Source organism: Manacus candei, unplaced genomic scaffold, assembly GCF_025592945.1.
Source record: "Manacus candei isolate 608988 ecotype Guabito, Panama unplaced genomic scaffold, ASM2559294v1 h1tg000018l, whole genome shotgun sequence".
Lineage (NCBI taxonomy): Eukaryota > Metazoa > Chordata > Aves > Passeriformes > Pipridae > Manacus > Manacus candei.
This window is the reverse complement of record NW_026138066.1, coordinates 9,649,281-9,670,209: the sequence shown is the minus strand read 5'-3', so window position 1 is coordinate 9,670,209 and position 20,929 is coordinate 9,649,281. Positions and strand designations below refer to the sequence as shown.

Here is a 20,929-nt window from a genome sequence, read left to right as displayed (position 1 = left end):
ACAGAGGAAAGAGGAATCAGAGCTGTAGGCTGGGTACTTTCCAGTGGTCATAATGGAAAGCCTAGCCAAGCTGAGGACTGTTAGAAAGGCTATTCCCTGCTGCTAGTGTTTTTCACAGGGCAGATATGTGTTTACATCATGGTGATAATGCCCACCTTCTTTACCTTTTGCCATTTGCTATCACTCCCCATTGTTTTCTTCTCCTCCCTCCTGCCTGACCTTGTAGCCCTGGCTATTGCTATAGAAGCAAGGGTATAGGGACATCTCCTGGCTGTGTATTTTGTGTCCTTCTCATACAGCAGCCTGATTTTAGCATCTCTTCTTGCTACTGCCTCTCTGCTGATCACACTACATGCATCCCTTGATGAAGATGGACATGCCTTGCAGCAGCTGGGTGGAAAGTGTGCAGGGAACTGCTCGATAAGCAAAATTTTAAATAAAAAAAAAGCCCAACCTGTATAACAGAAGAAGGGGCAATATGATTTTACCACCAGCAATTGTACAAGAATGGCTGGGACCACAGCATTTGCATGACTGTAAGTCTGTCTGCCTGAATCTCAGACACATCACATTTATTTGCCTGCCTTGGCTTCTTGTTCATCTTTTCTTGTTCATCATTGCAAAATACCTCTGAGCATATTTCTTATCAAAGTGCTGAGCAGTTGTGAGCAGCCTGTGCTCTAGCTGGGGAACAGAGGGGAAAATTACAGTGCTGAGCCCATCTGCTCTCAGCAGCCAAGTGATAAACCCAGATCACTTCAGCCATGGGTTTTGCCTCTCTTTCAATAACAGCATGGCCCACCTCTTGCCCTCTGTGCTGGGAACACCAGTAGATCCTGCCCTATCTCACTGGAAAGTATCACCAGACTGACCCTGTAATGCTTTATCAGGAGCTGGTTGCAGCTGTGGTGCTGCCAGGATCTCACTGGGCTGCTTGTCTCCTGTGTGAGTGGGAGCACACAAGTCCCCTGTGCTCATAGGTAAATTCGACCTTGCACATTACCCAGCTCTGGTATTGCAGAGCTGGCATCTGTAGCTCACCTCGCCTTGCCTCCCCTCTTCCATTCCATTCCATTCCATTCCATTCCATTCCATTCCATTCCATTCCATTCCATTCCCATATATTACAGTTACAGCGAGGGTGGTGGAGTCAAAATAAATCTCCCTGCCAATCTCTCAGGACAATGATGTTACTGGCATCCTCCTTGCCATGAGCACCCCACTGCTGACTAATGCAAACCATTGCTGAAGCCAGGTAAAAAGCCATGAAAAGCCCTGCCCAGTTCCACTGTTGCCTCCCTCCGTGCCCCGACCCCCTCAGTTTGCTCCCAGCACACCTGGGTAATGCTGCACCCCCAGTTCACAGGGCTAGTCCCCCATGCAAGCAGTGGTGGCACATCCCAAGGAGCCTGTGAGGACAGATCAAAGCTGAGCACCTACAGCATGTCAGCATGACAAGCTGTGCGAATGCAAGGCATTTGCCTCTGTTTATGTGCCGCGTGCTCCATAGCTTTGCATTTTGCAGTGCTATGAAAGCTTTAAAATTTCCATTTACGTTAACGAGCCCATAAAGCATAAGGTTATTAAATGGTGTTTATATTACCCTCTCTGAGAAGCTCATTTGGTTACCAGCTGGTTCGATTGTTACTAACAGCAAGTTTCATGAGGGCGCCAAGCTGGAGCTGCGTGTGTTGGGGGAGCTTGTGTTGAAAGGACAAAACAGCGACAGTGCCATCGCCACACAATGGCTGAGTTGCTCTGTAGTACGAGTGGTTTTCAGAGATGAATTAAATTAGTTGGCTCTCTGATTGAAAAACATGTTGTATTTAAACATTTTAAAATTTATTTTTGGTAAAACTGCTTTAGCATTGGTTATTTTCTTCAAACTTTTACTGGAATTTTACTGAGGTCACTGTCTTAAAGAGCACATTTCGCATTTGCATCTTTGGCGAAAAAGTCACAGTTTAGGTAATTTCATGACCTAGAAATCACCACAAAACCTATAAAACTATTGCATATGTGGAGTGATGGGTAACAGAAGGTGTGTCTGGGCAGGAGATTGTTATGCAGAGTGAGGAATAGGTGAAGCGACACAGCCAATGTGGCATTGTGCAGAGCAGGCATTTGCAGACAGAAGCTGAACAGGGACAGTTGGAAAAAAGAGTTTATGCTGATTCCCTCTAGGAAAGTCACTGGTGAGTTTTCTACACAGTTCTTAATTGCAAGGAGTAAAGTAAGAGTTTAGTAATCAAGCCTGGCATGCAAGTGTGGGCACAGACATGCATGGGGCAAATGCCACAGAGCACCTACTACAGCAGGCACCAAGGGTTGGAGACCAGGGGCTTGGAGCATGGGGCAGGGCAGCGAGGCATCTGGCATCAGTGTCTTGGTATAATGTGTGAGTCAGGTGTGACAATGGCAGCACATCAGGATGATGTGTTTGATTTTCTACCTGAAATAAGTTTTGCAGGTAAGAAAATTTTTATTCTGTAAATAATTCTGCAAGTGTTTTCAGTTTGAAAGGATATAATTGGAAATACTGTAAAAACATATGCCCACATATGCCATGCCCATGAAACAGAGGCAGCTTTGGCTTTATTTTTTCCTGCAAGCATTCCCTTCTTTTCAGCTAGCCCTGACTTTTAATTCTGAGAACAAAGTCCACAAGCATATGCTCAGGTATTGACAGTGACTCGATTGCAACAATTAGGAATGTGACTTGGCAGATCTGAAGGCTTAAGGCATTCACACCATGAAAAGTGTGAATAGAAATTCATTGGACTTAAAATTTACTTGGAGAAGTTTAAGAAAAGGTAGTTTATAGGGCAGAGTAAAAAAAGCTCAAAAACTTTGGAGAGTCGGTGAGATTCCTGGAAGATCAGGTGCTAATTTTTAATAAGACTCCTTGGGATTGAGCTCTTTGGAGAATAGGTTTTATAGAGAAATCTCCAGTACCTCTTTGTTTCAGCCAGGTTACATATGTAAAAATATTGCAGTACAGATGGTCCAAAGGCAAAGTGTGTATAAGGCAGGCTATCAGACAGAACTAGGAGTATATTCTACCTGGCAAATTATGGATGTGAGACAACACTTACATGGTTAAATCATATCCCTCCTTTCTTTCTTAATTTTTTTTTATCTTTGATTCAGTGGGACAAAGTCACACCCTTATGAAAGATCTGGCAGCTCCCTCCGTGTCCTGAACCCTATCCAAGTGATAATTATACCTGTTTGAAATCCATGAGCTGAGAAGTAGCCTCCAGCCACTCAACAAAGGCTCCTCCAGTGCTCTGAGGAAGCAATGCCGACACTTCCCTTCTCCTTGTCTGCCTCCTGCTGAAACACATTTGCAGAGTTTCCTGAAGCCTCTAAGGCTTTTCCAGAGATCTGGTGGAACCAGACCTGTTATCTCATGGAGTATCATCACGTGCAAATACAAAGAAACACCCCCACAGGCATAGTTAATGCAGAGAAACCTTAATGGCTTTTTTTTATTTCTCCTCCAGTTGCAAATGTATAATTAATCTATAATTAATCCCAGTTCAAATTTATATGTTTGATCTATTTCTTTTAGGTTTCAAATGTCTTTGAAGGAGGGGGAAGACCCTGTTATTTGATCTACAGTGCCTAGGATAGGCTCGGTGTTTACGTGGACAGACCCTGGTTCCCAGAGCTGGTCAGGTGTGGAGAACTCCCAGCTTGTAGACCTGGTGGGGCCAGAGGGCAGTGGCTGAGGTGCTTCCCAATCCAAGCTGCAGGAGCCCCTTCACCCCAAGCAACCATTTCCCCAGGGCTCCCCTGAGGGGAGAGGACTCCCTACAGCCAGGTGGTGGAAACCTACTGCAGACAAGAGCCACAGCAGTAACCAACCCTCCCGCGAACAGACGCTCCGAGCCCTCACTCCTGCAGCGTAACAGAAATGAAAGATGTAGGGATGAAGAATGAACGTATCCACTTCAAACAGGGAAATTTCCATTTGAAGTGCCTTCTTGAGTGAAATCCTCCCCAGCAGCACTTTTCTCCCTTCACTAGTGTATATCAATTTCTTCTGACAACAGTTTCATGGCTTCGGGATAAATAAGCCCAACCATTGGTATTACATTTTACAACTACAGATCATGGAGATTGAAATTCTTTGGCTGCGTCATCAAAGATGGGGAGGGAGGAGATGGGTCCACCAGGCACTGTGAAAGGCAGGTTAACCACAAAACAAACTGAATCCAGCCTTTCATCCCTGGCGGTACCACGGAGGCTGAGGAGGATGGTGGATGCAGGCAGTGAGGGCAGAGCTGAGGGGACACTGACACGAGGGGCCCTGAGTGCTGCAGAGAGGCTTCTTCGCCTCATAGGGCAGCTGTCTCGGGGCTGGGGAAGCCTCAGGGCTCTTCACTCCTTATGGCACAATACTAATGGCTTGGTTCCATGGCAAACATGAGTAGCTGAAAAAAAAAATAATTTCCAGTTGATTGATAAGGGTTTTGCTTGGGTTTTGTTTTGGGTTTTTTTGTTTGTTTTCCCACTGGAATCAAAAGCTTCCTCTTAAACGTTTTCCTCCCTGACATGCAGAATTTTGGTTTGATCTACAGATTTTTGAAGTCCTTCAAGTAGGAGTGTGAAGTGTAAAGTAAAGTGAAATGAAACCCCACATGCTGACATGCATTGGTGAGCATTTCCTGACTGAAAGCATCAGTCAAACACTGTCCCTTTCCCTTGTCCACTCTGAGGAAGCAACCTGGTGCTTTCTCAGCTTCTGTCCCTTAGCACATGAATGCATATAGATGGCAAAAGCAAGGTGGCATGTTTAGCACTTCACGGGAGTGCAGAGGAATTTAGGCACCTCACTGACTCAAGGTGAGGATCTGGCTCAGAGGCTCTGCTTTCTAGACAGAAGACTATGAAAAAATTATTCTAAGTTTTGCAGTGACTACTTGAAACGTTGAACAGCTTACAAGCTCTTCTTTCAGTTTAGGTTGTGACAGGAGTGACCCCATTCCTCCAGCAGTGCCAGAAGCCACAGAAGAAGGCAGCATGCAGGGCTATGTCACACTTGCAGGGTTGGCACTGAGCATGAGACAGCTGAGGCCATTCTTTACAGAGAGGTACTGCTGTGATCAGAGCACTCATAGGAGCAGAAGGAAATGGTCCCTGAATCACAGATTGGTATTTAAATAGGAAAGACTGATAAAAAGGGAGATTAAAGGAAGTGATTTTTATTTGCATTTTGCAGATAGAGCACCAAGACGTTGGAAGATGAAGTGATTTGGTACAGGCTGGACAAATCCATGGTGGATAAGGGCACTGGAAGCTGCTCTCTGCAGATGTACCTGAATGCCTCAGCCTTAAGCTGAACTTTTCTTTACAGGAACCAGTCTTTGATGGAGGATTCACTTTCTGCCAGAGAAGCAAGGGGGAAAGGAGACAGCAATGGTGCTTTTGGCTGCTATTGATAATCATCAATGAATATTTGTCTCACAAACAGGGCTTCATGTTTCTCAACCAAGATAAAAAACTTCTGCCTCATCCACTGACCATTAATAGAAGAGCTCACAGGGTCTGGCAGGAAGAGCAGCCAGCAATCTCTGAGTCTCCTGAACTAACCTAATGGTCAGTCAGGTCACCTTGCCCAGGTCACCCCACAGCCCTGAGACTGAAGTGGGGAACAGGCCCTGGCACATCACGTGCCTGTGAGCAGGGTTCTCCCTCCCTGCTTGCCCCTCTGAGGCCTGATCAGCTGCCCTATGGGCACAGCAGTCCCTCTGAGACCCCTTTCCTGGGGGAGGTTTCTGTGCCATGGATGTGCCCACTGGGGCTGCTGGGGGAGGAGAGCACCCAGCGCTGCCTGCACAGCATTGCCTGCACCCAAAGACACCCTCCTGCCAGCACAGCATCCTGGAATGGGTAAAGAGGTTTCCACAGATGGTTTCCCCTCCTCCGCTGGGCTCAGTCCCCCCACCACGGAGGGGCTCCAGCCCTGCAGACACTCACAGCTTATGTCAGGAAGAAGATGGATGAAGTCCTTTCTGGGCCAGACTCAAAATACACATATACTCAAAATACTCAAAATGGAGGAGAAAATGCTTGTCATAGTCCTTTCTGTATCTGCCTGACAAAAACACTCCTATGAGAGGTGAATGGAGAAAATCCCTTTATAAACAGCTACAGTATAAATACCTTCCAGGGAAAAAAATAATTTATGGTGGTACTTTTTTCTTCCTCATCCAAGAAGTGGTTAGGGATTTGGCAGGGAAACAGTGGATGCCATAAATGTAAAGCCCAAAAATAATAAGTATTAGTCAAAAATAAAACAACCACTTTGCATTTGTTCGTTTGTTTGTTGCAAGATTAAAAGTGCAGACAGGTTATGATTTTTAAAAGTGAAGAGCTAGGTAACTAGGTGATTTATTGGCAAGGCATTCCTCCAGCTGGGAACTCACCTTTTCCTTCTGCACAAAGGGTAATGAAAAGTTATGGAATTTTAACATTTTTTGGCAATGCAACCTGGCAGTAATCTCCTTGTACCCAAGGAAACACAGCACTGGTAGCCCAAGACCCAACTGCTGTAATCTGAAGGGCTCATGGTTGCTTTCCACATGGGGATGTTGCTGCCCACGGGGCCCAGGGAGGTTTTGGTGGGTGGTCTATGTTCTTCTCTGTGTCTTGGGGGCAAAGACCAATGACCTGGGGCAGAAGCACGCTGGGGTGCTCATGCTGATGGAGAGCTAAGGCCAAGCTGTATGCAATCCCTTGTACATTGCAGGATAGGCAGAGTCAGAGATCCAGATCCTCCTCTGTTATTTCCAGCACTGTATTTAATCGCTTTTCATTTCCCTCCTTTCCCCCTTAAATTTTGCCATAAACCCCTAATGTCTTATCCTTGAGTGTGTCTATTCACAACCACCAGCAGGCTGCTGTTCTCCCTGGAGGGCTCTTCCCTAGGAGGGTGCTCGAGGTTTGGTAATCTCCAACCACTTAATTGTCCAAGGTAATTAGGCTGCTGCTCTAACGCATCAGGGCCCTTATCGCACAACACCCACTGGCACATCTTTCCCTGCGGGACCTGCAACCCTCCCCCCACCAGGTGCCCCAGGGTAGACCCCTCCCCATCTGTTTCTTCTTTCCCACCTGACACATGGACTGGTTCCCCAGATTTGTGTTTCACAGGGAAGAGCAGAAAGCCTGAGGTACCCAACTTCCCACTCCATGCAGGCTCATGGCAGCTGAGAACAGAGGGGAAGAGCCTGGGCTCCCACATCACCTCCCAGAAGTGAGACACAGCTTGCACAGGGGAAAAAAAAGGGGGTCAGTGCCTCAGTTTCCTCAGGCACTGAGGAAGAGGAAAAGGGAGGAAAATGTTTCCCCCCTTCCAACCACTTGCTGGATAAAGCAGAGCCCAAGGAAAAAGCAGGGCGCTGGCAGTGGGTGGTGTGAGAGAGTGGGGGGAATAGCAATCCAGGCTTCTGCTGGCACCTCTTTTTAGGAATAGACTCCAAAACAAGGCTGACTCAAGCACCTCAGCATGTGAGGGCAGCCCAGCCCCTGCGTGTCTTTTACTAAGCTAGTAAATGTTAAATTAAGTGCTGGCAGATGACTCCATTTCCCTTTCCCAGTCGTAATCTTTGCAATTAAGACTAGTGATTGTTTTGGTTTCTGAATTTATATCTACAACATGACCTGAAGCAGTGTCCCGGGGTTTGGGAACAAGGGGGCAGTGATACAGGGATGTGCTCAGCAGCAGCTCAGGCTGCAGATGCTTGGTCATTGCCCGAGGAGACTGAGTTGCACATCTGCCTGGGAACACCAGGGGCATTTCTGTGCCCTCTGCTTTCCCACCTCACACCCCGTTACTGTCCTGTAACTGTCCTCACTGTCCTGTTACATATTGCAATTAAAAAACAAAAACCCCACCAGAAACCACATAATTATTGGTGTTTCGTGAGTGCCAGGAGGTTACAATCTTCCCCTCCCTACCACCGTAGGGGATAAAGCACCTGCGCCCAGTATCTCCCCAGGCTGGGAACCTGCAGAGCTCCTGCTTTTCTCCTGTACACCTCCCACTGCCACCTTTCCAGGCAGAAAAACAGAAGTGCTGGTGATCAAAACCCCTCGGGGCAGGACAGGGCTCGAGAGCAAAGCAACTGCCAGGTACAGGCAGGGCCTGCTGCTTCACTGAAGCTTCTTTCTGCAAGCAGGGAGCGTGTTGGCACATGCTGCAGGAGGGATATTGCTTTGTCTGATCACTTTGAAGACTGGGGGGCGGAGGGAGAAGAGAAGAGGCCAGTTAAGTGTGTTTATGTTTGAGAGGAACAAAGAGAGTGGAGAAGAGAGTGGGGGTGCCCGTGCCAGAGATATGTCAGAGATCACTTGTTCCTCCTGGGCCAGAACACCAGCCCCGGACCACCGGCGTAGGAGGAAGCGCTGTGTGTGGAGCTGTGTTTAAAGCAGGCAGAGGAAAGATAAGAGCAGAGGAAAAAGAAATCCCAAGAGACTTCTGATAGTGGCAAGTGTGATACGGGTTGGGCACCAGGCTCCCTACCAGTGGGATGTGCAAATATACCACAGCAGGCAGCACAGCAGACACTTACCTAGCTGGGTCCTGGTTTCCCTTGGAGTTAGGGGGGTCAGGTACCTGGAGTGCATAAAATGTAAGCAAGTCAAAGACCTGAAGAAGGCCCTCAGCCGCACCCCAGCTCTGCCGTGTTATGGCAAATGAAACACAGGTGCTGCCATTTGCAACACTGCTGGGAGGAACTGCCTTCCTGGGGGTCTCACACAGCCCCGGGGCGGATTGCAGCACCCCAGCAGGGGCGTGCATTTAGAGAGCTTTCTGAAAGAGCTGCCCAACAGCAACAAAACCCTGAAGTGCTTTTCAGTTCACTCTTTAACGCTGTGCTGACCATGATGGGAATGACACCTAAGGACACCTGAACAGTCAGTTCCTGGCAAGAGAAGTGCTCGCCCAGCACCAGGCCCTGCAGCCAAGTCTGTGAGCGCAGAGAGGAGGCTGCCACAGAAACCACCACCAGAGATGATACCTTCGACTTCCCAGAGGCAGTAGTTCTGTTTTGGCAATTCCAAGCTGTAAGTTAAACCATCTTGTTGTCAAGCAGAGAGTAAGATGTTCTCACTAAAAACAAGCCTGCACCCCAAGACTGTTTTTTTTTTTGTTTTGTTTTTTTTTTTTTTGTTTGTTTTTTTTGTTTGTTTTTTTGTTTGTTTGTTTTGTTTTTTGTTTTGTTTGTTTTTTTTTGCTGGCTGGAGGCAGACTTAATGCAGACATTCTGTGCAAGCCTCAAGGCCAAAAAACCACCTGCTGCAGGACACAGACAACTGAATCAACTACACTTAGAGAGGGAATAGGTCAGTGCCTGTGGTTAGACAGAGGCATGCAGCAGCTCCAGGGGTGTGATGTAGACCAGATCTCTGGTCTGTGGTACCCCAAGGAAAAAAGACCCTAACCATCATTCACCAAAGCCTTTTCAGTCTTCTGGGGAGGAAAACACATCATACATTAACAGATGTTTCCAAGTTCTCAGCAACCTTCCATGGAAGCAGAGATGCTTCGATGACCACATTGGTTCTTTGGTTCCCAGAATGCTCCTGCAGACCACCTGCACAGGAATTTCAGCACAGGAATTCTAATACTGTGTGCTGCTAACACTTTTTATAATTTATTTTTTAAAATGCAGAATAAAAAAAAAATTAGTGGGCAGCCCTATTTGAAGCAGACAGACAGACTTGAATTAGGAAAAAAATCCAAGTTCAGACAAAGAACCAGGATTTTTCTTTACTTTTTTAGGTGGTTAGAAAACCACCACTCTACTCCATACAGCACAATGTATAATTACCAAAACTAGTGGTAGCTTTGCTGCAAGAAACCAAAATTAACAGCACTTCTTCCAGTCTTGAATGCTAATGCATAAACACTGATGACCAGAGGACTTAAGGCATACATCCACATGACAGCACCTCCACGGTACTCATGATTTCTGCTTGTAAAAAACTTTGTCTCTTAATGGCAAGGGTAGGTGAAAGTTGAAAGGAGAACTATGTGTGTGAAATGCTTCTTATTTTTAAATGTCAATTTTTTAAAGTTTTTAAACTTTCCCTTACATTCAATATCAGAGTGGCCGAAATATTTATAGACAAACTTCTGCATGGGACATACACTTCTGCAGAAGATTTGAGACCAACAATTTGTCTTTCAGTCACTGGAGGCCATTTCACATTTCTAGGTGAAATTTTTGTTTTAAATACAGCAAGTGTGTCTCAGACCGCTGAAATGGCGATCTGGAACCGTTCCACTGGAGAGATCAGGGGAAAACAAGAAACTGACTGTAAGGCCAAACCTACAAGAACTCACAGCAGTGACTATAAGTGCATGTGCTGCTTCTGAACCTACACAAACGCAGAAACCAGTAAGAACAAAGTGATGATGACAGTGAAATGCCATTAACGCTTCCTAAGATCCTAAACTTAAAGGGATGTTTCATCAAAAGGCACTCAAGCCCATCAATCACAATCTGCTCCCTTTACATGACTCCTTGGCAGGGCTCCACTCTTGCTTTGGGGTTTTATTTCCCTCCAGCCGCCCTCTTGTGCCGACACAGAGGTTTACAGGCAGCACCATCCCCTGTCCAGCGAGGTGGCTCAGCAGGCCTGAGAAAGACGAGTTGAAGCTGTCACATTCCTGTCACAGCCAGGTTGAGAAAACAGCACCACAATGCCCTTCCTTGTACCCTGCAAGAAGTTCTGCCATCTGCACACTCCTTTGCAAGATCCATCATCTGAAGTCCCAAAATGCAACGGGTTTCAAGCTTGTCTATGTGCTTAAAAGCAGAAAACAGACATTTCAGCCAGAGAATAAACATGACACAGATACACTGCCGTGCCCATCTTCCCATTTTATTTGTAATCCCCAACATGATCCAGTGGGGATGGTCAGCTTCCCCTCCAATCTTGTCTAATGAATGTAAAGAAGCATCATAAGTCACATTGTATTGGGCCTGACCCTGCAATTGGGCTCCCTTAAATCAGAGCTGCAGGACACAGCGAGCAGCATTACCCAACTTTTACATGCCTAGAGCTTTGCAAAGTGTTGGATTAGCATATCTCTAAGTTGTTAAATTACAACTTTTACTGGGCAAACAAAACCTCTCAAGGCAACATACTCAGTCCTACTAGCTTTTCCAAAAGACTGTGGAACACCTACTTGTCCTGAGCCAAGTACATCAGGTGCTGAGTTAAATAGGAGAGGCTGGGGTAAGACTGTGCCTCAAGCCTAGCTAGTCCCTCTCAAACAAAGAGGGAAACCATTCCCAACTCCAGATTCCTTATCCAATGGCCACAAAACATGCAACAATATAGACTATGCATAAAGGTATCTGCAAACAGGGCAATTCTCCCTGCCCAGAAGTGCTATGCCCTGTCTATCAGAGTACTTCCATATGCAGAAAGAGCTCCAGGCACTCAGGTGTGGACATGGCAAGGTCTGGTTCATACACCATCTTCACTGGTCTTGCAGCACAGCAATTAGTGACAACTCAGGCAAGCCTGAAGTCCTGCCTGAGCCATCACCAGGCAAATAGGGGAAGGATTGCATATAAAACCAGGACTTACTTATTTCTTTGCCCTTTCCTCACAAGAAAAGAATGCCATATAACAAGGAGGAAGGGGGGCATTAATTATACCTAGGAGTGGCTAAAAATAGGTGTATCCTCAGCTGTTGTGTTTCCAGAACAGGAATGTGATCTTTGAGCATCCTACAGAGTCCAGGAGGTGTGGGAAGATGATGGTTCTAGTCTGGAGGCACTGGTGTGCTTCTGCTGCCCTGTCAGTTCCTAGCCTTTTATAACAGCAATAGGTCTCAGTTTAATGGCTTTCTTGCTGATGCCAGCTTCATGGCATGTGTTAACCACATCAGTCACGTTCTTGTAAGACTCTGGTGCCTGGAGGGGAAAGAGGAGAAAAAAAAAAAAAAGACAAAACTATAAAGAACCCAAAGTCACAGGAAGACTAGATATAGGTTTTTGAAATCCCCTCTTCACAAAACCAATCATATGAATAGAGGATGTAGAAGTAGGTGAACATAAGAATCTGGCCACCTTAGATATTAAAGAAATCTGAGACTCTTAGCTTTCCAAATAAGGTCTCACCATCTATCAGATAAAATAGTAGCTCTTTTGGTTCAGCTTTTCAGATAATCCAGTCCCCCAGCATGTGAGAATGCCATCCCTCATTATCTAGCAGGAAGTAACTCTAACTTCTTCCTTACATTAAAATTTATCTTCACTGTCCCTTAGTGACAACAATCAGGGTTGAACTCTAGAGCTTCCCCCTCCTACATTCTGACAAGGAAGCTGCTCCTAAACAGAGACTTTAACATGATTGACATGTTCATATAACACCAACACCCATAACAGCATAGCTCCAAATGATTAACACCCTTCTATAAGTGAGGTTGTGAACAGAAAAGATATTCTATCATGTTAGTGCAGAGGAACTGTAAGTGAAAATATTCAAAGTTTTCTAGCCCTTTGTAGTTCTCTTCTTCTTGAGCAAATACAGGAATTCATCTTAAAAGAGGTGGATCTCTCAAACTGCTAATAATCTACATGAAAGCTGCAGTGTAAAGTAAATTCAAAGCAGGGAGATCAGCATTCAAGAAGAGAACCCATAAAACATAACTACTTTTGTAGATGCTCATACAGACCTCAGAGTTGATAGCAATTATCCCTATCACCAAGCAGAAGAGGAAAAAACATAGACCTCTATCCCCCCACCCCAAAACCTGTCAGTCAGGCATCTCCCTTCTTAGCATGAGTTCAGGACAGGGAAGACCTCCCATTATTTTCAAAAAAATGTGACAGCTCTATCAGAAATTGCAAAAGCTGTATCTTTAGAGTACTAGCAATCACTTAGCACTGCAAAAAATCAGGTCAGGGAATGTCATTCATGAGCATGACCCTCCTTTTCCCTCTCAGATAATTAAGTATTAAACTCACTTCTTCCATGACCAGTTTGGGAGAAGCAACACGGATGGCAATGCCCATGTCAGCCAGCTTGTCCAACACATCCTGGAAGTCCAAGTTACGTCGAGATTTGGCTCGAGACAGTGCACGACCCTAGAAAGCAGTTTTGTTAGTCATAGTTTTTGTAGCAGGTTGGAAAAAAGCCCTCTTTCTTACTAAAGAAAAACATTACTACATTATAAGTAAGGCTAAGAGCACAGACCAGAGTAAGCCACAATACAGGAAATGAATTTAGACTTTAGGTGATGGGCTCCTGCAAAATTATACCTCTGGTATGATGGCTAGGAATGTTCCATGTGTATAACATACTAGTCTGCAAATACCTTTTTATCCAAACCAGACAGTGTTCAGGAGTCTGAGTTTTACTGGAAAATACTTCTCTTCCTCACTCATTGTCTCACACTACGAGTAACAGGGGAGGAAATACCTTCTTCTAACGACTGAGTTTTTTATGGACAGCCTCAGCACAGTTAACCCCTATCGTTAGCTCAGAGATATCAGAATTTGGCAAAAGGAGCTCATTCTCCCCATCTTCATCCAAACATCTGCCTTGTATAAAGCAGTATCCCCTAGATTTTCTGCAGAAGTAATCAAAACTACTCAGTAAGGGACAAAAAGGACTTCTAGTTTGTAGTCCTCCTGGGCAGGGATTACCATGGCAAGGCTACTCTCTAGTTGTATGACCAATGGATGAAACACACACTGGATGACCCTTGAATAACCTTGTTCTCTGGATGACAGTCCCATTCCAACCTCTTTTTCTGATACAACTCCTTGACTTACAGCTCCATGACAGGTAGTTCCGAAGGTCTCAGTCATGCCTTGCTCTGTGCCAGTAAGGACATAGCTACAGGTGCCCATAGTCCCGCCGATCAACACAGGCTGTCCTGTCAGCTGTGGGTGCAAAGTATTCATTCATGAGAAAAAGCTGAAAAACCCTCGTAACAGAAGTCTGAGAGGAACCATATCTCCAAAAAAGGAGGTCAGGTTCACATTCCCTCAGGAGATGCCTGCACTGAGAGACACAGAACAGCAAATCAAAAGACTTGTGTCCAACAGACAGACAAGGCAAACCACTGAATCCTGCCCTAGGTATGAAGGACTTCTTTCCTTCTATGATCATTCAGCCACTGTGGGTGGAGCAGAAGTGGGAGCTCAGTGTCCCAAAGATCTAACACACAGACAAGCAGAACACTGCCATCCCGCTCGGTTCCAGTGCTATTACCTTAAAAAAGGAACTCACACGCTTAGATATCTATTGTTTGATTAATCCAGAATTCTCTTCAATTTCCTTCTCCAAAAGCTAAACTTACTTGATAATCAACAGCAATAAGAGGATGGTGAGGAGGGAAGGCCCTGGTTGATCCTTTTCTGTGCACCAGCAGAGTCCGCTCTTTTCCATCCACTACATGTTGCTCCACTTTGGCAATGTTGTGAGACACATCATAGATAACATGCATATCAAGGTCATCTGGGGTTGTGTTGAAGACTTTGGCAAAGGCCTAAAGAGAGCAAATCAGGATACAAAATACAAGGAGATCATAATTCAGCCTCAATAGAACTGAACACAACAGTGCTGAGTGTGACAGAATCGGACAGTCTGGATTGTTCCTCTGCCCACTCACAGCTTAATGCTGAAATTCAGTCAGAAATCAACTAGACAAATTCTTGCAACTCTGAAAAGTTGGCTTTAGCAGTGTAAAAACAATTTCATTGTATCTTCTTGTAGTTCAAGGCATTTTCAAAAATATTGCTTAAATGTCTTCTGCAAGAACAATCTAGTGATGTTGAAAGATTTTAGATGGATTGTCATGACTACAGCTTTGTGCAAGTCTCTCCAGAAAAAAACAGTTTAAGAAGCATAAAATGAAAATCAAGCTAAATACTGCAGCTACTCTGTGTTCTGGGATATGTCTGGGATAAAGCAGCTGTGTATTTGCATCAGAGACAACTCTGCTCGTACCTGTCTTGTTAGAAAGGTCATAGAAGAGCGGTTAACCCACGCATAGTTCCCAGCAGCTGCCATTCCCTTCAAGTAATCCTGTCCCTCAGCAGAGGCAATCCTGGCACACGCCAGCTGGCGATCATTCACTATGATTTTGTCCCGTTTCATCGCTTTTTCCATAGCCACGAGTGCATCTGGGAAATAAAGACAGTAAATCTAAGTGACTTCTTAATTTTGTTTCAATCTGCGAGATTCACATGGGTATCTATAATTTACATTCTAAAACTGATTTGTCTAATGGTTAAACCTACAGCTTCTTCTCAAAGGCAAAAGCAAACCTGTGGTAGAATGTTATCAATTGTTTGCAAATGGACAACACCTGTCCAGGCAATTCAGAATGTACTTGGCAATTACACTGTAAGAAATGCTCTTTGGTGTTGGAGTTTGCCTCGCTCCAGGTACCTACACCAGTCAGATCATACCTGTGGCAACCTGGTGGCCCAGACCTCTGCTTCCACTGTGGATCATCACGCACACCTGCCCTTTGTGGTCAATGCCCATCTTCTTGGCAGCATATTCATTGTAGATGTCATCCACAACCTGGATCTCAGCGTAATGATTTCCAGCTCCCAGGGTCCCCAGCTGCCAAGCACAACACACTGATCAGGTAGTGCAGGCAAAGCAGCCTCTGGGAGCACAAGGGAAAGGTAGGGAACAGGGGCAAAAGCACAAATTGCTACAGCAAGGTTTTGGGTTTAGAAAATCTTTTTCGAGGGAAAAAACATCCCCATATAAACTGAAAGGAAGTAGAACACAGTAGCATAATCACTGTCCTCTTTGTTTAGATTTATGACTACCTTTGGTGTTGGAACAAGACTGTGATTAAGCAAAAGGACCAGGATCCACAGACTTAGGCCTAGTTGAAAAACAGGAGGAGTATAGAGTATTGAGAATTCATCTCCAGTTTGTATAGGCAAGGCAGACATATATCGTCTTATACTTGGTTATACCTCCACAAAGAAGATACAACAACCTGTTAATTATGTACTTGGAACCTTTCAGTAGATTAAAGCAAGCTATTCCATTTCCAAGCCCAAATTTTTTTAACTCCGTAACAGACGATCACTTATTTCCAAAGCAAATGTGAAAACTGAGGACATAACATTACTTTGAGGTTAAAATGTTATAATCTCGCAGCACTCCAATCAATAAAACTCAAGAAGTCATACACAAGAAGGCTTTAGAAATGTATCATTACTAGAGCCATCTCAAATTGTTCCACACGGAGCAATGAAGTATTATATATAAAAACGAAATCCAACTCTAACTGTAATTCAGTTATGACCTAGTTCCATTTATAATATCTTTTCTTGACCTGCTATACATTTGCTGAACAAACAAGGACAGAAGTTGCACATTAACTTGCATGCCTTTTCAAAACAAAACTGCATCTGGATGTGGAAATGCCACCCAACATAAATGTCATTATCACATGTTAACAGATGAAAAACTGATGGCCCAGGGGACCTTGGGCAGGCCCAGTATTATTTCCCTCTGTTACAGTTCTGTCAAGAATTATTCAGAACTGGCCTCACCATCTCACCTTTACCCTGCCCAGAAATGCTAGACAGTTTCAAGAAAAGATATAAAATCAGAGAACTACTCTCCAACCTTTTCATTTGAACCCTGGGAGCATTCACAGCCCTCCTGAAAGATAACATTACCTGAGGCAGACCCCTCTTCTTTGCTCTTGAGGAGACTTTGTTGGGATCAGCCTGCAGCATTCTTCCATATTCCTCACAGTGCTCCTTGTCCTCTGCCCAGGCATAGCCCTCCCGGAGAGACCAGTCCACACCCATCTCTAGTGCCTCTTCCAAATCCCTGCAATTATCAAACACCTACATAAGATGGTTATCCGTGGATATACTCAAAACTCCACTGGATGCAGCCCTGAGCAGCTTGACATAACTTTGTTGTTAGACCCACCTTCAGAGTTAGCCCTCCTTCATGCAAGATGTCAGACGAGACAACCTCAAGAGATCCCATCCAACCTAAATTATTCTGTGATGTTATGATCAGCCCCTAGCTCTCCTAACAACCAGTCCAACTTCTTAGTACTTCATGAAAATCAAGCTCTATAAATATATTAACTTTTGATAGGTCATTACTTTTTCCTCTTTGTTGTGTGGGGAATATCCTATTTTCTCTCTCATCTCTTTCAAAAAAAAACCTTTATGCTCATGGAAGTTTTCTGTCAGAAGAAATGAGAACCTTTCAAGAACTTTTAGTTATTTCAGGGGTTTAAATGGGGGAAGAGCGAGCTGACTTTGTGCACTGATGATTATGTTGGTCCTGGTAAAGCCATATGTAGAAAGAATGGAAAGATTTTTAGAATTACTCTTTCTTTTTTAAAAGTCTCCCACTGATGAATCTTTCATCAAAACAAACAGACAGAGATGTCCCCTCTGGTGATGTGTGCACAAAGTCATTCTCTTACTTGGCATTCATGGGGATGACACCTTTGGAACCGACACCAACAGGAATGTGGTCAAACATAGCCTGGGCAAGCTGCTCTTTCACAGGCTGCACATCACTTTCATCCAAATTTGTACGCAGCAAGCGGACACCACAGTTGATGTCAAATCCTACACCACCTACAAGTGTAGAAAAAGCCGTGACAGGGAACATGTACTGAAAACTGTGATCTCACACCTTCTTTCTGAAACAATACTGGGAAAAAAAAGGCAGAACTGCATTAGGCTTCATTTTAACAGATTAACATAAAGCCTCAGATTTCAAGATATAGCTGTACAAGTATCTACACAGCTCTTTCTTTATGAAGTTACTCCAACAAGTAGACAAAAAGTAGACACAAATATAAAATATACTGCCCAGAGAAAGCAGAAAGGGATATCACGAGTCCAAGCCTCAAATGCAAGGGCAATTCTCCCTGTACTGTTTAGACGTTCTCAGTGCAACCACCCACTCCATAAAGAATAAAGATTCTGAGTGCAAGAATTAAGCACCTCTTAAGCCCCTATAATTCTCATATTTTAGCTTTAGTTCTGTACATGAAGTACTAGACAGTCCTGCTATTTTGAAAAAGTATTTTTATGCCATCCCAAGCATTTCTCAGAGCAGGTTAAGTCAGTCATCCTCACCTGGTGAAACCACTGCTTCTGGATCACTCATATCAAAGGCAGCCATGTTGCCGATGGCAAACCCATAGCCAGAATGGACATCTGGAAGGCCTATTGATCTCTGAAAGGGAATGAAGGCAGTTTTAAAGTTTTATGAAACTCAGTGCTGCAGAGTTACCTTGGTTATGCTTTGCCTTGTGGCAGGAGTTGTCACATTTGAAAACAAATATACCAAAAAGAGAATGGATCTTCAGATGTAGACGGAGTGCAGGAGTATCTGAACTCCTGCACTGACAGGGCAGACACTCAAAGAAAGCAGAGAGCAGATCTCACTCTGAAGCAAACACCCTGTGGCTAGTCAGCTGAGAAGCCCTCTTGACTCTATTGGCCAGATCTCGAAAAAATTTGGGAAGAGCTTAAGCACCTAAATGTAGGAACTGTGATCTCAAACTGAATTCTAATCTGGCCTTTTCTTGTACTCAAGAGTCCTTGCATTCAAAACTCAGGCAGGCAATAGCTTTTGAGCAGCACAAAGCAGAGACATAAGAGTGAAGATAAGTTATTTTTACCAAATTTCATCTAGAGACATCTGCAATATTTAAATACTGTAAACATAACAAGGGAAGGGTTCAGTGCTATGAAATAAATAAAAGTCAGCATTTTCTCTCCTTATCTGTGTCATCAACCCTGACCAAAGACTGCACCCTGTAGGGAGGAAAAAAATCACCTTTTGAGTGAGATCCTGATGGGATAGGACAAGACAGGAGCTGTGGCATTTTAAATTTAGATTAGGACATCACAAACAGCACTCTGCAGTCTATTTAAGCAAACAAAAAAAGCCTCAGACACCCAGAAAGCTGTTAGAAATTGTGTGTTAAACTGCTACCATACATTAAAAAGAACAGTACTTTTCAATGGGATTTTGTGCTTCTTCTGCCTCCCCTTGCCATCACCAATAAGTCTCTTGGAAATAAAAAGTGAAGATTTGAATACACAGATGATTGTAGCATCTCTCCTACAAACTACCAGACGGAGTTCCTATTTAACAGGTTGTTACTATTCTACCTTACTCCCTTTTGGCTGCCCACTAAGGCATTTTAACATGATGGTCTGCCCTTTACTGCAGCCATAAATTCAAAACGTCTGCCAAGTGACCAAGGAAGACCGTTAAAACAATTCTGTTATTTGTTACTTATTAATATTTGCAATATTGAGTGTGAAAGAGATCATTTCCACATCATACTTAACACTTCCTGAAAAGAGTCACAGCCTAGTATTTTCCTCCTGCATTATCAGATCTGACACTTTGCTTCCAAAAAGGCATGGGGCAAAGGAAAGGAGTGTTGAGTGCATGGGAGGACTCACTACCCACATTAGGTCAGCAACAATAATACAGACAACAGTATCACCTCCTGCTCTCTCCTCACTCCTCCATGCATTCCAGGTCAGCAGAGGCAATTGAAAACCAACAAGCAGTCAATATGGACACTGATGGAAATGTGGCTCAAGCAAAAGGAAATAGCATAAACCAATGCTAAAAAAGCTTTATGTCAAAAGACAAGTAATGAAGTAAGTGGATGCTTCCCTTTATGACAACTTAGTCTTGCAGCCTGCCCTTGCAAGCAGTTTACTCAGAGACAGATTCTTAACACACAAACTGCCTTGAAAAGAACTTTTGTCCATATATCTTCTGAAAACAGTTCCCATTTGGAAAGCAATAATTTCGGGCAAATAGGAAGAGAAAAAGAGCAAATTTTCAGAGCAGTTACTCACGTGAACAATACCAGGTAATGCAGCCACATTCCCAATCTGTTTCATAGCAGGCAAGAAGCCACCTGCACCTGAAAAAGAGAAAAAAAAAAGAAAAAAAAGTTAAACAATCTGATAACTTACCATGATAATCACAGTGAAGTGCTTTCTAAACAGATTGTTCAAAACACTGGCAATTTAGAAGTCAGCCACCAAGGCTTCTTATCTGGTGTAGAGCGCCCAGTGACATGCACAATCTGCAGTTTCATTAAATGAGGTACTTATTACACCAAAGCCCAACCCGTGCTGTGTTTGTACCGATGGAGTGCAGTCTGCACTAACCACAGCAGTGTGTCACCACCAGCCCAGCTGTCAGATCTGGACCCATCCCTGCACTTCAGCCCCACACAGCACAGCCCTGGGCTGCAGTGCCATGGTCTAGTGGACACGGTGGCGTTCGGTCATAGGTTGGCCTGGATGATCCCGGAGATCTTTTCCAACCTAATTGATTCTGTCACCCTCCCGGATCAGGGGGCCCTGCCGGACCCACCTCCTCCGCGGCAGGCGTTGCGCAGCTCCTCGAACATCAGCTTCTCCAGCGGGTCGTTCACGTAGAAAACACCCTCCACCTGCGGGGAGAGCCGTCAGCCGCCGGGCTGCCGCTGCCCCTGCCCCGCTCCCCTTCCCCGACCCCTTCCCCGGGCACCCAGCCCCCTCCCACGCACACGCATGTTGGGCACGAAGCCCTTCTTGATCCGCCAGCAGTTCTTGTCGATCTTGTCCAGGTACTGCAGCTCATCGTTGTAGCTGCGGCTCATGGCGGCGGCTCCCGATGGCGGCACCGGCGCGGCGGCAGGAACTGACGCGGCCCCGCCGCCTCAGCCGCGACGGCAGCGGCGAACAGGAGCCGCCGAGGCTCAAACCTCCTCCCTCAGCCCTGCCTCCTCTCTTCCTCCTTTCCCTCCCTCTTTCCCTCAGCCCTGCCTCCTCTCTTCCCCCTTTCCCTCCCTCTTTCCCTCAGCCCTGCCGAGGGCTGGCCCGGCCCCCAGTTAAGCTCCGTGGCCGCA

The 20,929-nt window shown here is 45.0% G+C and overlaps 1 protein-coding gene across 1 annotated transcript; it reads right to left on the bottom strand.

Moving 5' to 3' along the window:
- Positions 1 to 10,320: 10,320 nt before the first annotated feature.
- RTCB (RNA 2',3'-cyclic phosphate and 5'-OH ligase) lies at positions 10,321 to 20,730 on the bottom strand. The gene is made up of 12 exons (XM_051784597.1): positions 20,588 to 20,730; positions 20,413 to 20,491; positions 19,887 to 19,954; positions 18,135 to 18,234; positions 17,471 to 17,627; positions 16,698 to 16,854; positions 15,456 to 15,615; positions 14,992 to 15,167; positions 14,342 to 14,530; positions 13,812 to 13,922; positions 13,002 to 13,121; positions 10,321 to 11,945 (listed from the first exon to the last, which is right to left on the bottom strand). Exons 1-12 carry the CDS (start codon positions 20,678 to 20,680, stop codon positions 11,838 to 11,840), a joined length of 1,518 nt encoding a protein of 505 aa, XP_051640557.1. The 5' UTR covers positions 20,681 to 20,730; the 3' UTR covers positions 10,321 to 11,837.
- Between the last annotated feature and the right edge of the window lie 199 nt (positions 20,731 to 20,929).